The sequence below is a fragment of the Phoca vitulina genome, unplaced genomic scaffold (genome assembly GCF_004348235.1).
Source record: "Phoca vitulina isolate PV1807 unplaced genomic scaffold, GSC_HSeal_1.0 scaffold20, whole genome shotgun sequence".
NCBI classification, from domain to species: Eukaryota; Metazoa; Chordata; class Mammalia; order Carnivora; family Phocidae; genus Phoca; species Phoca vitulina.
In genome coordinates, this window is record NW_022589723.1 from 21,224,878 (window position 1) to 21,238,996 (window position 14,119).

Here is a 14,119-nt window from a genome sequence, read left to right on the forward strand (position 1 = left end):
TACTGTCAGTGATGGGGACACCTATGAGAATGGGAGGTGATGCTATGCTAGGTCTGTGATCCTCCAATTATCCTTCTATTAAATGTCAGTTCTTTATTGTGTTCCAGAAACTGTGTGGAGTGTGTAACTTTGATTGTATAAGACAAAGGAGACCTGTGATTTGAAGCCTGGGGGAGTTGTAGGTTTGCTCCTTGGAAATATTGAAGGCATGTTAGAAGAGGAGGGTTAAGATGATCTTGGCTGTAAAGCAACTAAAGGGAAAAGGTAGAAAATGCCAGCTACATGCCCACCTACATGATTTCATGAGAAAGAAAAACAGAGGCACCAAGAGTAGGCCCACCTACAGGATTTTATGGGGAAAGGAAAGAAAAGCAATAAAGTTTCATAGGCTAGAGACTCCTAGAGAGAGAAATGCCTCAATATCAGACCTTTTGCATGCTTTCTGTGTATATCAACCACCTATTTACTCTGGGTTCACCAGCCTCAAATGCAGGTAAAAATTTATGGATATGAAAAATAAAAATACTATAATAATTTCTTCTAGTTTCTCTGAACTTTTTTAAGATTTTATTTATTTGAGAGAAAGAGAGCGAGCACACAAGCAGGGGGAGCTGCAGAGGGAGAGGGAGAAGCAGGCTCCCACTGAGCAGGGAGCCCGATGTGGGTGGGGCTTGATCCCATGACCCTGGGCTGCAGGTAGTTGCTTAACCAACTGAGCCATCCAGCCGCCCCTGAATTTTATTTTCTTAAATCTTCAAGTACTTCATTGGCTCCCATCTAGCAAGTTGTTCTAGAGAATTAAGCATATGGCAGACATTGGGTGTGGCAGTGTCCATGGGGAGAGCTTTCACGGAGTTGCTTTACAGGTCAAGTAATCTTAAAGCTAAAATCCCCAAATTCCATGTTAATGTAAAATTCTTTAATAAATGCTTGTATCTTCACCTTGTGACATCTAGACCTTATACTTGCTCAATTATTAGTATTGAAACTTTTATACATTATCTCATTTAATCCTTACAGTGACCCTGTTAAGAAAGATGCTACTATTATTTCCTTTTGTTTTTCAGATGAAAAAACTAAAGTTTACAGAGATAAAGTAGTGCAATTTCAGATGGTTAATAATTGGCAAGTCAGGATTCACACAGGACTGTCACCTTTTAGTATATGCAAAGCATCATGAGCTGCTATGCTCCTTTGCCTTATTTAAAAGTGATTTTATTGATGTATTTCTTCCATTTTATATTTGGACTTATGCCCTTGTTTTATGCTGACTATAAGAGCATGAGGCCAACCACTTTCTGCTTTCTAATGATGGGCACAGCCTTTGTTTTCTGAAAATTCTAAACCTGAAGCCAAGTGCCCAATGTACTTTGTCTTTTCATAAGACTCCACAGCGTGTATATCATTTTACACTGAATTTATTTTTGTTTTTTCCAGGATCACGGCCTTAGGGTGAGAGCATACACAAAGTTCCTAAGACCTAAAATTGAACCCAGAGCCAGATTAAATACTCAAATATGGCAATCATTTTATTTTAGGTTCCCCCCAGAAATATTTTATCTTCTCTATTTGTTGAATGTATCCTATTTTCTAAAGAGCATGCTTGATACTTGGAACACATTTAGTTGAGGTTGGCCTTATAGGCTAGCATGTAAACTAAATGGATAGACAGGCAGCTGAGCCAGTGGTGATTGATAAATGTTTAAGAATTCCACGAGGCAGTTGCTTGAAATAAGCCATGTTAGGAATATTTACACCATAGAAATCTGCTAATATTACAGGTCAGGTGTGGTGGTGTTGTTCCTATTTGTTTTGTTTGTTTGTTTGTTTTCCATAAGGGAGGGAGAAAATGTGACCACTGGGTTAGGGAACCTCTATTTCTGTTAAGGAAGAGATAAGATCATATGCTGAGAGTGGAGGTTAATGGGGTGAGGTAAGTGACTTGAAGAAAATCGAAATTTTTGGAATCACCTTGAGAAAAATAGGAAAGAAAAGAGATTGAGACCAAGAGAGATGATTGCAGCTGTTAGATGTACGTAAATTGCCATGCAAAGTTGGTAAAATTATGAATTTCACATGAAATTTATATGTTTTGGGTAATAAATAAAAATTATAGAGAAAAGTGAGGGTTCTGATTAAGTGGCTTTCCCATTAAATTATGTAGAAAGGAACCATTTTAGGTAAGTTGGCCTCATTTATGGATGAATTCTCTTGTATCTCTTGCAAGGATGAATTTTGTTGTGCATAATTGTATCCTCTGATCTGTCAATTAAGTGTTTTTAAAAGTAACAATGATGCATTCCATTTGGATAATGTATTACATTTTACAAAGTGCTTTCACTGTACATTATCTCTTTTGATCTCATTTATTGTTGATCCCTGGTTGACATATTACTACTCACTGTATTTCAGTGAAGCTACTACACCTTCTGTCATACACTTTGAAGGAAGAGTCATATAAATGCAAATTTAAGTTTATCTCTGATGACTTTGAGATAAACAGACCAAGCCTGAAGGAAAATAATAAACCCAAAGGGTTGGAAATTCGTGGCAAATTGCAGCTACCTCAGAAATAGTTTCATTAGAAATATCAGGTTCGATAAACAATAGGTGGTGGAAAGTGCTTGTAGATCGGTGACAAAAATTACAGATTTGTCTCTACGTCTCCAAATTACATAGATTTAAGTTGAATCATTTCCCTCAGATCAAAACATGTAAAAGTAAAAGTAGAACTTTTAAAATGCCACATATCTTTTTCTAGAAATAACAGATAAAAGGTTTAAACATAAGCCTCTGTTAACCTGCTCTCCCCAGAATAGTGGTTTCACAGTTGATGGTTTGTCTGTTGTCCACAAATTAGAGTTCTCTGCTCCAACATCAAGAGCATTGGTGAAAGATTTCACAGCAAATCGTTATGCTTTCTTAATTAACTCTTTAAAAAAAAAATTCAGGAGGCGGTTGTTAAGTACAGAGATTTGATTCCTTTAGATAAAAAATTTCTTGTTATATTCTACCTTTGAATTTGGTAGTGATTACTTAAATGAGTATTATTACATGGGTGGTCGTCCGGTGGCTCTTCCTGAATTTAGAAAAATAATCCAAAATATATTTAACTCTCAAGGACTTTAACACTTTTTTTCTGTAGCCTTTGGGAGCACTGAGAGCCAAAACAATAATAGTTACTTAGAAATTTGGGGGAGAGTTAAATTTTATGGCATTTCTCACCTGTTGAACATTCATTCTTAGGATGGCTGTCACATATCAAACTTTTGGGGCACTTTGAATCTTGCAGTAATTTTTTCAAGGCAGCACTGCCTTTTCTTTCTGCTTAATGAATATTTCAGCACTTGAAGTAAAATATGCCTATTGGGTAGATGGGACTATTCAAGTAGCCTAAGCTAGTTTTACTGTGTAAGAATTATGCATGCACAGTTAAACCATTGTTGATAAATTACAAACATGCTTAATTATTTAAGGATATGCAATTTACAGATGCGTAGCTTTTCTATGGCCTGTTTTAACAGATGACTAGGGCATTTAGAATGTCCTTTCAAATTACCTTAAATGTAATGCAGTCATTTTTAGTATTTTTTTTTTTAATGTGGTTTAAGTCCTCAAAGTTTTTTTTTTTTTTCTTGTTTTTGTTTTGTTGTTGTTGTTTTAAGATAAAGACGGGGAATCTGCTCTTTATACCATTAGAATATTCATCCCTTTAACTTTGTCTAATTATACCTTGGTTATTATGAATGTGTTTTTTCCACTTTAGGAAACAAACGTCATACTTTCAAATAAATCAAGATTTTCATTAAGTACTCCTGTTGAATATGAATTTATTATAAGGAAAGCTAACGGCTGACCTTTTCCTCTTTGTCTTAGCTTCTGTGCTTCATTTGGGCTTGAAAGACTTAGATTCAGAGAACATTAGTGAGGCTATCCCTTGTGGTAGAAATCATGCAGATAAATTATCTTATTTAATCTCTGAACATTCTACCAGATATTAATATGCCTATTTCAGAAATATATTTCAAAAAATTGTAAGTTGGGTAATACAGTCATGTGGATGAAAATTGGAACTGTTACTAGCTGTGAACATGAGTTTTGTTTTTTATTCTTTTCACTACATCACCTTTGGCACCCCAAAATATTTGGTATCAGCAGTGGCAGCTCCTGCAACACTGGTCCGTGGGGTTTTGCTTTCTCATTTAAAACTAAGGAGCCATGAGAGTTGGGATCATGGTTCATTGTTAACTTGTCGTATAATATTGCACAACCCAGAGGCCACACAGAGCACTGAAAGTATCTGGCGGGTAGCTGGAGAAGGTGAGGGATCCAAGAATGGACCTTTGGAAATCCTTCATTGCCAGAAGGATTAGTGTTATAAACAAAAATGCCCAGAAAGTTGAGACCAATCATAAAAAAAAAAAAAAAAAAAATCCTGGAAATCAAAAAGGGTTTTGAGTAGAAAGAATTTATCCTGTTAAAAACTATGGCCATATCACAAAGTGAGAGTTGAGGCCTGTGATCCATCATGTATTTAGAGGTCATCTACCCACTGGTTTCTAAATCCTTTTTAAGCAGCAGAATCACTTTAATTCCAAGTAAAATCTTACCCTGTATTTCAATATATAAGAGAGAACGGTGGTATTTATCTTACAAAAAGAATTTAAGCACTTAATTATGGTAAGTTCCATCATTAAAAATAATTAAGCACTTTGAACGCAAGTATTTGAAATACTGACTTTGGGGAGACATTTGCCATATATATCCTATCTATTTCTCAGTTTTGTTTTGCAGGTGGTATATGCCATATTTGACTGTGCGCATTCTTTTTTGCTCTTTGAAAATTCAAACCATATATTTGCACAACCCGTGATTTAATCAAATAATACAACTGTGACAAAACTGGGAATCATGGAAGTCCATTTACTTGCCATTAACACAAAGGCTGGTTCTGAATCTCAGCCTAGATATTTTGTCCAGCAGCATTTATATTGTCCTGATGTTCTGTGAAGAAGGTACCCTGACTCCTCAGAATGAAACCACTTATTCATTCTCCTATTCCTTCTTTCTCTCCCTCTTGGGCCATCAAAAAGTAACTTTATGTGCATTTACGTCACCATTGATTTTTCCATTATAGGAGCAGCAGAAAAGAGTTCTAAGCATGGTGCCGAAGACAAGACTCAGACCATTATTATGGCTATGAAAGAAAGAATGAAGATTAGGGAGAAAAACAGGCCGGAGGTGTTTGAAGTAATTCAGGAAATGTTTCAGATTTCTAAAGAAGATTTTGTGCAGTACACAAAAGCAGCCAAGCAGAGTGTACTGGATGGGACATCTAAGTGGTCAGCAAAAATAACCATTACAGGTAAAAATAGTTGTCTTGAAAATTTTGATTCCACATTGGGATTTTTATGTGTCTTCGAAATCACTGCTTAATAATAATTATAGGTAAAATAAGTAGAATGTTTTCAAACTTGTCAATATTGGTAAGACATGTAGTCGGTACTTGAAATTTCTAAAATATATACTAGATAATTGAAGTAATTGCAATTTGTTCTAATCAAAAGCTCTTCTAGAGGAAGAAGTTTCTCTTTTACAACATATTCATCAATATCCCACAATTAGCTTTGTAGCTGCCCGCCACTGATAAATTACAAGAGTAGCCAAAAATCTCTCTAGTCAGTTTTTCTTAATGAGAAAACACACATCATTTTACTTAATCCTTGATCAGTACCCCTCAAACATTTGATCCTTGAGTCAAGGCAGTTTGAGCTTAGTGCTGTCTAGTAATTTGAACTTCTTAGGTTGCCTATAACAACAGCAAGTGCATATATGTTGTGTTAATGTTTACCAAGCCTCTTAACTTACTCATATGGTACTTATAAGATAAAATAAAGTTGCTTTTTTTTTTTTTTAACTAGGTTGAATTGTTCAATAGTGACAGCAAACTCAAAAATAGAAATACATTTTAAATCACAGACCTTTGAATTATGTTGGATACCTTTTGGCATATTGTATGTGCATCTTTATTTTTCTATACATTTATGTAGTAATGTGTATATAAGTATATAGCTGGTGTGAATATGAAAGTATATGTATATAGCTGTTACTCATTGCAGACAAAAGCAAATATTTACTCAAGGAAGGTTTTAATATTCAGCGTTTTCATTCTTTCATTGAATATTTTTAAGTCCTAATGTTCATTTCCTCAATAAAGGAAATAGGTTTGGAAAATCATTGGGACCAAATAACAGGATGCCATAGAATGAGTTTGGATAGTTCCTCCCTTTATGCTGATGGAAGAAACTATTTTAGCATCCCTTTGCACAAACTCAGGGTGCAAAGTGTTAGAAAAACTGCCCTTTGTTATCATTTTTTTTTTTGTTTGACGAATTCTTTATATTAAAATTTCTATTTTGGTTTATTTCAGTGGTTTCAGCACAAGGCTTACAGGCAAAAGACAAAACAGGGTCGAGTGACCCATATGTTACTGTTCAAGTGGGAAAGAACAAAAGAAGAACAAAAACCATTTTTGGAAACTTGAATCCAGTATGGGATGAGAAGTTTTATTTGTAAGTATATCATGTGAAACTATTACAAGTATTGATATATTTGGGGATAAATTTAAGGCAGGCATGCAAAATATAGAAACAATAATTATCTCATATTTAATACTATCTAAGCAGAAATTATCAAAAGTGAAATTAATGTTATGAAGTCACTTAATACTCACATTTATTATTCTTTATCTTTGGAAGAAAGTGAATAAAAAGAATATTTCAAACAAAAGGTGGCATGGTTGGGGTGACTATACAGGAGAAAAAAAAGATTAAAATATGATCTTTAACTTCGGTTGACCCAACATAATTTGGAATTTACTGGCTTGATCAGCAATAGTGACATCGAAGATTTAGGACTAAGGACAGTAGAAAGATTTTGGGCATCACCTGGCCCATCACACCTACACCATGATGAAATGGTTGATGATAACGTTTACAACCTCTCACTGTCAGAGAGGTCATTTATTTTTAAGCCTCTTATATTTTGTACCAAATGGTAAGAAATTATTTTTCTGGCATAGGTTCTTTTCTTTCTAGAGACATAAGATGACTTTCCAATTAGCATTTGATAGAAATGAAAATTCTGAACCCTGAGTCCTTTCTTTTTCTTCCTTCCTTTCTATGCTGATGGTGTAAACAGGGATCTTGTTAACATACCAAGTGAGCAAACCCAACACATACAGCTTGTTTGGAAATGTAGGCAATAGTGAGTAAGAAAAGAGAGCTTTTGTATGTATGGGCTGATGGAGAGAGTGTTCAGAAATAGGTTTGGAAAATCAGTTGGGACCAAATAACAGGATGCCATAGAATGAGTTTGGATAGTTCCTCCCTTTATGCTGATGGAAGAAACTATTTTAGCATCACTTTGTTTGTTAACAGAAGACAAGAAATCAATTGATAGGGGCGCCAGGGTGGCTCAGTCATTTAAGCGTCTGCCTTCGGCTCAGGTCATGATCCCAGGGTCCTGGGATAGACCGCACGTCGGGCTCCCTGCTCAGCTGGGAGCCTGCTTCTCCCTCATCCAGCTCCCCCTGCTTGTGTTCTCTCTCTCGCTATGTCTGTCTCTGTCAAATAAGTAAAATCTTTCAAAAAAATCAATTGATAGTCATAAATTCAAATCTCTAAAGCATTCAACTAAATGAATCAAACAGGATAAGGGCAACAAAAAGGACAGGACTATGGCAAACTTAGAGCAAGTGACTTGGAAAAATACAGCTTCCATGGCCACATAATCATGCAGATGCAATGCAGCTAGAGCCCCCAGTTTCTCAGGAGAAGCTGGAAGTCTGAAAATTTAAAACCAGGTTTATTGAAGTAAAATTGACAAAATGTAAGTCTACATATTTAAAGTGTACTATTTGTTAAGTTTGATCTGCCTTATACCTCTGTGGAGCCATCACCACTGGCAATATAACCAACATATCCCTAACCCCGTATTCATGCCCCAGTGAGGCCATCTCTCTTAACTCCCTCCGTGACAAGGCAATCACTGATCTCCTTTATGATGCTATAGAATATTTTTAATTTGGCATTTTGTAGATTTTTATAAAAATAGAGCATGCACTGTGCATTCTTCTTTTGTGTGGTTTGATTGACTCAGTGTAATTATTTTGAAACCCAACCATGTTGTAGGATTCAGCAATAGATCATTTCTTTGTATTGCTGCGTAGCATTTCATTGTAATAAAATATCAAAGTTTGTTTATGCATTCACCTTTTGAGGGACAATTGGTTTGTTTCTAGTTTTTAGCTACTAAAAATAAAGCCATTCGGAAACTTGTAAACAATATGTCCATACAAATATTTATACACATTTCTCTTGAATAAGTACCTAAGAGTAAAATAGCTGGAACACCTATTATGAATAGATTTAATTTTTAAGATAATTTTTCCAAGTGGTTGTACCATTTTAAATTTCCATCACCAATGTATGGGAGTTCCAGGTCATTCCACACTTCTAACACTTTGTAAGGCCAGTCTTTTAGATTTTTGCAATTCTTATATATGTGTAGTATAGTGTTATAGTGGTTTTATTTTGCATTTCTCTGATGACTGATGGTTTCAAGCATCTGTCATTTGCTGTCCATGTATCTTTTTTAGTTAAGTGTTTATTTTGCCCATTTTTACTGTTTTTGTATTTTGTATTTGTGTAAGGTTTTTATAGTTTTATATTTTACATATAGGCCCATCATACATTTTTGAGGTAATTTTCTAATGTGGTAGAAGTTATAGACCTAAGTTTCTTATTTTGCATATTGCGATCCAGTGGTCCTGGCACCATTTTTTGAAAGCACTGTCCTTTCTTTACTGAATTGCTTTTGCACCTTTAATAAAATTCAGCTATCCATATATGTGTTGATCTATTTCTAGATTGTTCTGTTCCACTTATCTATTTATCCATATGTATGCCAATACCACACAGTGTGGATTACTGCAGTTTTACTTTATAATCAGTCTTAAAATCATTGTTAGTCCTCCAACTTTTATTTTTTTCAGTTATTTTATCTATTTTAGAACCTTTGAATTATTTCAAAATGAATTTTAGAATCCGCTATCATTTTTCACACACAAAGAAACCTGATACAGTTTTGATTGCCTTATTGCTCTGGCTAAGATTTCCAATATGATACCAAGTAGAAGTGACAAAAGCACATATCCTGGACTTATTCTCAGTCTTAGATGGAACACATTGCTTTCTTGGTTAACTATGATATTAGCTGTAGGCTTTTTGTAGATGCCATTTACCCAGTTGAGACAGTCATCTTCTATTTCCAGTATGTGGAGAGTTTTGATCAGAAACAGATGTTGTAGTTTGTCTAATGCTTTTACTGCATTTTTGAGATACTCATATGATTGTGAATGCCATTTAAAAGAAAAACTTGGAAGATATTTTTCCATCGTCTTTGTGTTTATATGCTGTTCTTGTTCTTAGTGAGAAATCCATTGTTGCCCTCATCTTTGTTCCTCTGTGCATGTCATCTTTTCTCCCTAGTTGCTATTAAGACAATGTTTTCTTTACTCAGTTGCACAATATGATGGTGTTGTACCATGGTGTGGTTTTCTTTGTGTTTCTGGTGTGTGGGGTTTATTGAATCAATTGGGACTGTGAGTCTGCAGTTTTCTTCAAATTTGGAAACATTTTGGCTATTTCTCTATTCTTTCTGCCTCTACCTTTTGGAGATTCCCCTTATAAATATATTAGGTCTTTTGAAGTTGTCCCACAACCCACTGATGGAATGTTTATTTATCTTTTCTCTTTCTCTCTCTCTTTCCTTTTTTTCTGTGTTTCACTTTGGATTATTTCTATTGTGATGTGTTTAAATTCACTCACCTTTTCTTCGATCATGTCTAATCTGTTATTAATCCAAGCCACTGTATTTTTCATCCCAGATATTTCAGTTTCCATCTCAGGAAGTTCCAGTTTGGTCTTTGTATCTTCCATGTCTCTACTTAACTTTTTTTTTTTTATTAAGACTTTATTTTCTTAGAGAAGTTTTAAGTTCACAGAGAAATTGAGGGGAGGGTATAGTGATTTCCCATGTACCTTTTACCCCCACATATCCATAGCCTCCCCTTACTACTAACACTCCACCATCCTTGAAAGTGGTATTATTTTCTTTTACAATTGATAAACCTACGCTGACACATCATTATCACCCAAAGACCATGTTTACATTATGGTTCACTGCCAGTGGTTTATATTTTATGGGTTTGGACAAATATATAATGATGTGTGTCTAGGGCGCCTGGGTGGCTCAGTTGGTTAAGCGACTGCCTTCGGCTCAGGTCATGATCCCGGAGTCCCTGGATCGAGTCCCGCATCGGGCTCCCTGCTTGGCAGGGAGTCTGCTTCTCCCTCTGACCCTCCCCCCTCTCATGTACTCGCTCTCTCTCATTCTCTCTCTCAAATAAATAAATAAAAAAAAATCTTTAAAAAAATTAAAAAAAAAAAAAAAAATGATGTGTGTCTATCATCATGGTATCATACAGAGTACTTTACCTTAAAAATCCTGTGTTCCACCTCTTCATCACCCCCTATCCCTGAATCCCTGACAACCACTGATCTTTTTACTATCTCCATAGTTTTGTTTTTTGAAGAACGTCACACTGTTGGAATCATACAGTGCATTTAAGTTTACTCCATGTCTTTTATGTGGCTTGATAGTTGATTTCTTTTTAGCACTGAATAATATTCCATTGTCTAGATGTGTCACAGTTTGTTTATCCATTGACCTACCGAAGAACATCTTGGTTGCTTCCAAGTTTTGGCAATTAAGAATAAAGCTGCTATAAACATCCATATGCAAATTTTTGTGTGAACATAAGTTATCAATTTCTTTGGGTAAATGCCAAGAAGCATAATTGCTGAATTGCATGGTAAGAGTATATTTTGTTTTGTCAAAAGTCAAACTGACTTTTAAAGTGGCTGTACCAGTTTGCATTCCCAGTAGCAAAGCATGAGAGTTCCTGTCGCTCTGGATCCTCTTTAACATTTGGTGTTGTCTATGTTCCAGCGTTTGCCATTCTAATAGGTGTATAGTGGTATATTGTTGTTTTAATTGGCATTTCCCTGATGACATCTGATATGTAGCATCTTTTCAAATGCTTACTAGCCATCTGTATATCTTCTTTGGCAATGTTTTTAAGAAGAATTTTTTAAGTTTTTTTTTTTTATGTTGAGTTTTAAAAGTCTTTTGACTATTTTGGATAATAGTCCTTTATCACCTGTGCCTTTTGAAAATATTTTCTCCCCGTCTATGACTTCTCTTCTTATTCCCTTGGCACTTTCTCTACTTCACTTTTTGAACACATGCAAAATTTATCACTCTTTTGATGTCCTTGACTGCCAATTCTAACATGTGTGTCCATTTTGACTGATTAGTTTTTCTCTTCATTATGTGTCACATTTTTCTGCTACTTCACATGCCTGGTAATTTTATACTGGATGCCAGACATTGCAAATATTACCTCACTGGTTGGTGGATATTATTGGCATCCCCTATAAATATTACTGAACTTTGCTCTGAGATATGGCACATGGAAACAGTTTGGTTTTTTGGATGTTGCTTTTCGAATTTGTTAAGTGGAAATGAAATAGTGCTCAGCTTTGGGCTAATTATTGCTCAATACTGAAGCAAGACTCTGCTGTGTACTCTGCCTACTGACTCATGAATGATAAATTTTTCAAGGCTTCCAGGTAGAAACAAGCACTATTTCTGGTCTTGGTGAGTGCTGTGCACTGTTCGAGCTAATCCTTTCGATGCGTCTTAACCAGGCCTTCGGTAGTTTCAATGTGTGCACTTATCATGACTCACTTGATTGCTCAAGAGGAACCCTCTGCAGATTGTCAAAGTTTTCTTTCTGTTGAGTTCTCTTCTTTTTGACATTATGCCTGTGGCCTTTAGCTGCCTTTGTCTTCCCAGATTTTTAGCTCTGTCTTTTTCATTCAAAGAGTCTAATAGACTCCACCTGAGTTCCCTCTCCTTGTGCAGTGACCTGAAAACTACATCCAGGCAGTTAGCTGAAGTAATCACAAGGCTCACCTTGTTTGTTTTTTGTTTCCTTGGGAATACTGTCCTTCCTTGACAGATCTCCAGTATATTGAAAACCATATACTTTGTTCCCTTTTTGATTTTTCATGTGGAAGAGTATTTCCCGTCCATTATTCCCTCTTGACTACAATTAGAAAGTCTGAAAATCTCATTTAATTGATAAGCAAAATGAAATAAAACAGTGTGAGAACCAACACAAGGCATGTCAAACAACATCTAAATTCTAGAGATATTTGATCCATAGGTTGCCAGTTACATGTGTGAAATAAAGCATCCAGGGGCACGTGGGTGGCTCAGTTGTTAAGCGTCTGCCTTCGGCTCAGGTCATGATCCCAGCGTCCTGGGATCGAGCCCCGCATCGGGCTCCCTGCTCCGCGGGAAGCCTGCTTCTCCCTCTCCCACTCCCCCTGCTTGTGTTCCCTCTCTCGCTGTGTCTCTCTCTGTCAAATAAATAAATAAAATCTTTAAAAAAAAGAAAGAAAGCATCCAAAGGAACACAGTAGTGGAAATACTTACTCTAATATTTTAATCCCTTGAGAAATCAGCTGAATAATGATAAGTGCAGGCATGTGAGGAAACTACCCAAGAATTAGGTAAGGGCCACCAAAATATCTCGGTATGACAGTGCCCGGTGCTCATCTAGGTCAGGAATAGTGTTTGTTCCCACCTAACAAAGTAGAAGGCCTCATAATTGATGGGACAAGTACACAGAAGAGTATACTGGAATGGATGGTTAAGATATGAATTATCTGTATTTTGGGGCAGTTTTCCTATAATTTACTGTATGCCTCTCTTTTTCTTTTGAGAGAAAGCATTATCTACAATGGCAATAACAATATATCTATTTTTTAAGCAACACTGTTTTCAAGGAAGAAGAAATTCAAATTCAAACCCTTTGTGCCCTGCTGTTCATGTAATATATATATAATTTGCATAATTTTTCACAATATTTTTTTAGTTTACTGACAAAATATGTGAGTGTTAAGTTACACTCACACATATTTTCTAAAAACAAATGCCTAAATTTTCAACAGTAGCTCTTTTTGTTTCCAGTTTCTAGAACTCTAGTATTCCATTCTTAATCCTGAGGTTCTACATTGCTGGTTCCAGAAATACTATTTTGGAGGTACCTGTGCATGCTTTCATTTTACCATGAAATGGCATGAGAATTGCAAATTCATCTTCTGTTGTAAGGGTTTGTTTGTTTGTTTTTGGCAGGAGAAAATGAGTTCATAGTGAATTTATGAGCAGATTTTGAAAAATACATGTCATAGATGAGCTCATCCATGCCTCCCACTACCTTGACAGTTCTGCCCTGTGAGCTGGAGTGTAAAATGGTATCCTGACATTCTGAAAATAAGATATCTTATTAATAATATGACTATAGTTTGCATTTGGGGAATTAAATTCTGAGCTTTAGTTTTTTTCAATATGAAAAATTGGGATCACAATGCTTCCTTCACAGGATTGTTATATTGAGATAATGTATATAGATTTCATGGCAGTTGGTAAGAATTAAATATGGCAGTATTATCATCATTAATTATTATCATTATTAGCGTTAGTAACATGACATTCTTTGTGGTAAGATTCAGGACTTATGTTTGCATGTAAAAAAAAAAAAAAAAAGTTCTAATCTGAATAGTGAGGCCGAGAAAAGACTAATGAACAAGGTGCTGTAAAAGGAAAGTATTACCGAAATAAGAATTACAGAACCTAAATTGGCACAGGATCTGAGAGATTCTTGTATTCAACTCCCTCATTTTATTGGCAAAACACTTGAATCTCAGGTTATAGTAGAGCTGAGACCACAGAGCAGTCCCCTGTTCTGAAGCCACAAAGAAGATGCAAATAAAAATAAAGAAGGATGGTTTTTCCAACACCTAAACTATTGTCTTAGGAAAAGTGCTTCGACCAGAACAAAGCAGGCAGTCACAAAGCTGGTAAAATGAAAATGCAAATGAAGAAATTTTTAAAACAATTTTTGAAAGCTTAATAATCCCCCCCA

The 14,119-nt window shown here is 35.6% G+C and overlaps 1 protein-coding gene across 8 annotated transcripts in view; it reads left to right on the forward strand.

Moving 5' to 3' along the window:
• The window catches only part of UNC13C (unc-13 homolog C), a 591,291-nt gene that overhangs the window by 250,642 nt on the left and 326,530 nt on the right, over positions 1-14,119 (forward strand). For all 8 annotated transcript variants that reach the window (XM_032417734.1, XM_032417733.1, XM_032417735.1 and 5 more), the window contains 2 exons: positions 5,138-5,365; positions 6,431-6,572. In XM_032417734.1, coding sequence (XP_032273625.1) covers positions 5,138-5,365; positions 6,431-6,572 — 370 coding nt within the window. The remainder of the gene's footprint in view (positions 1-5,137; positions 5,366-6,430; positions 6,573-14,119) is intronic.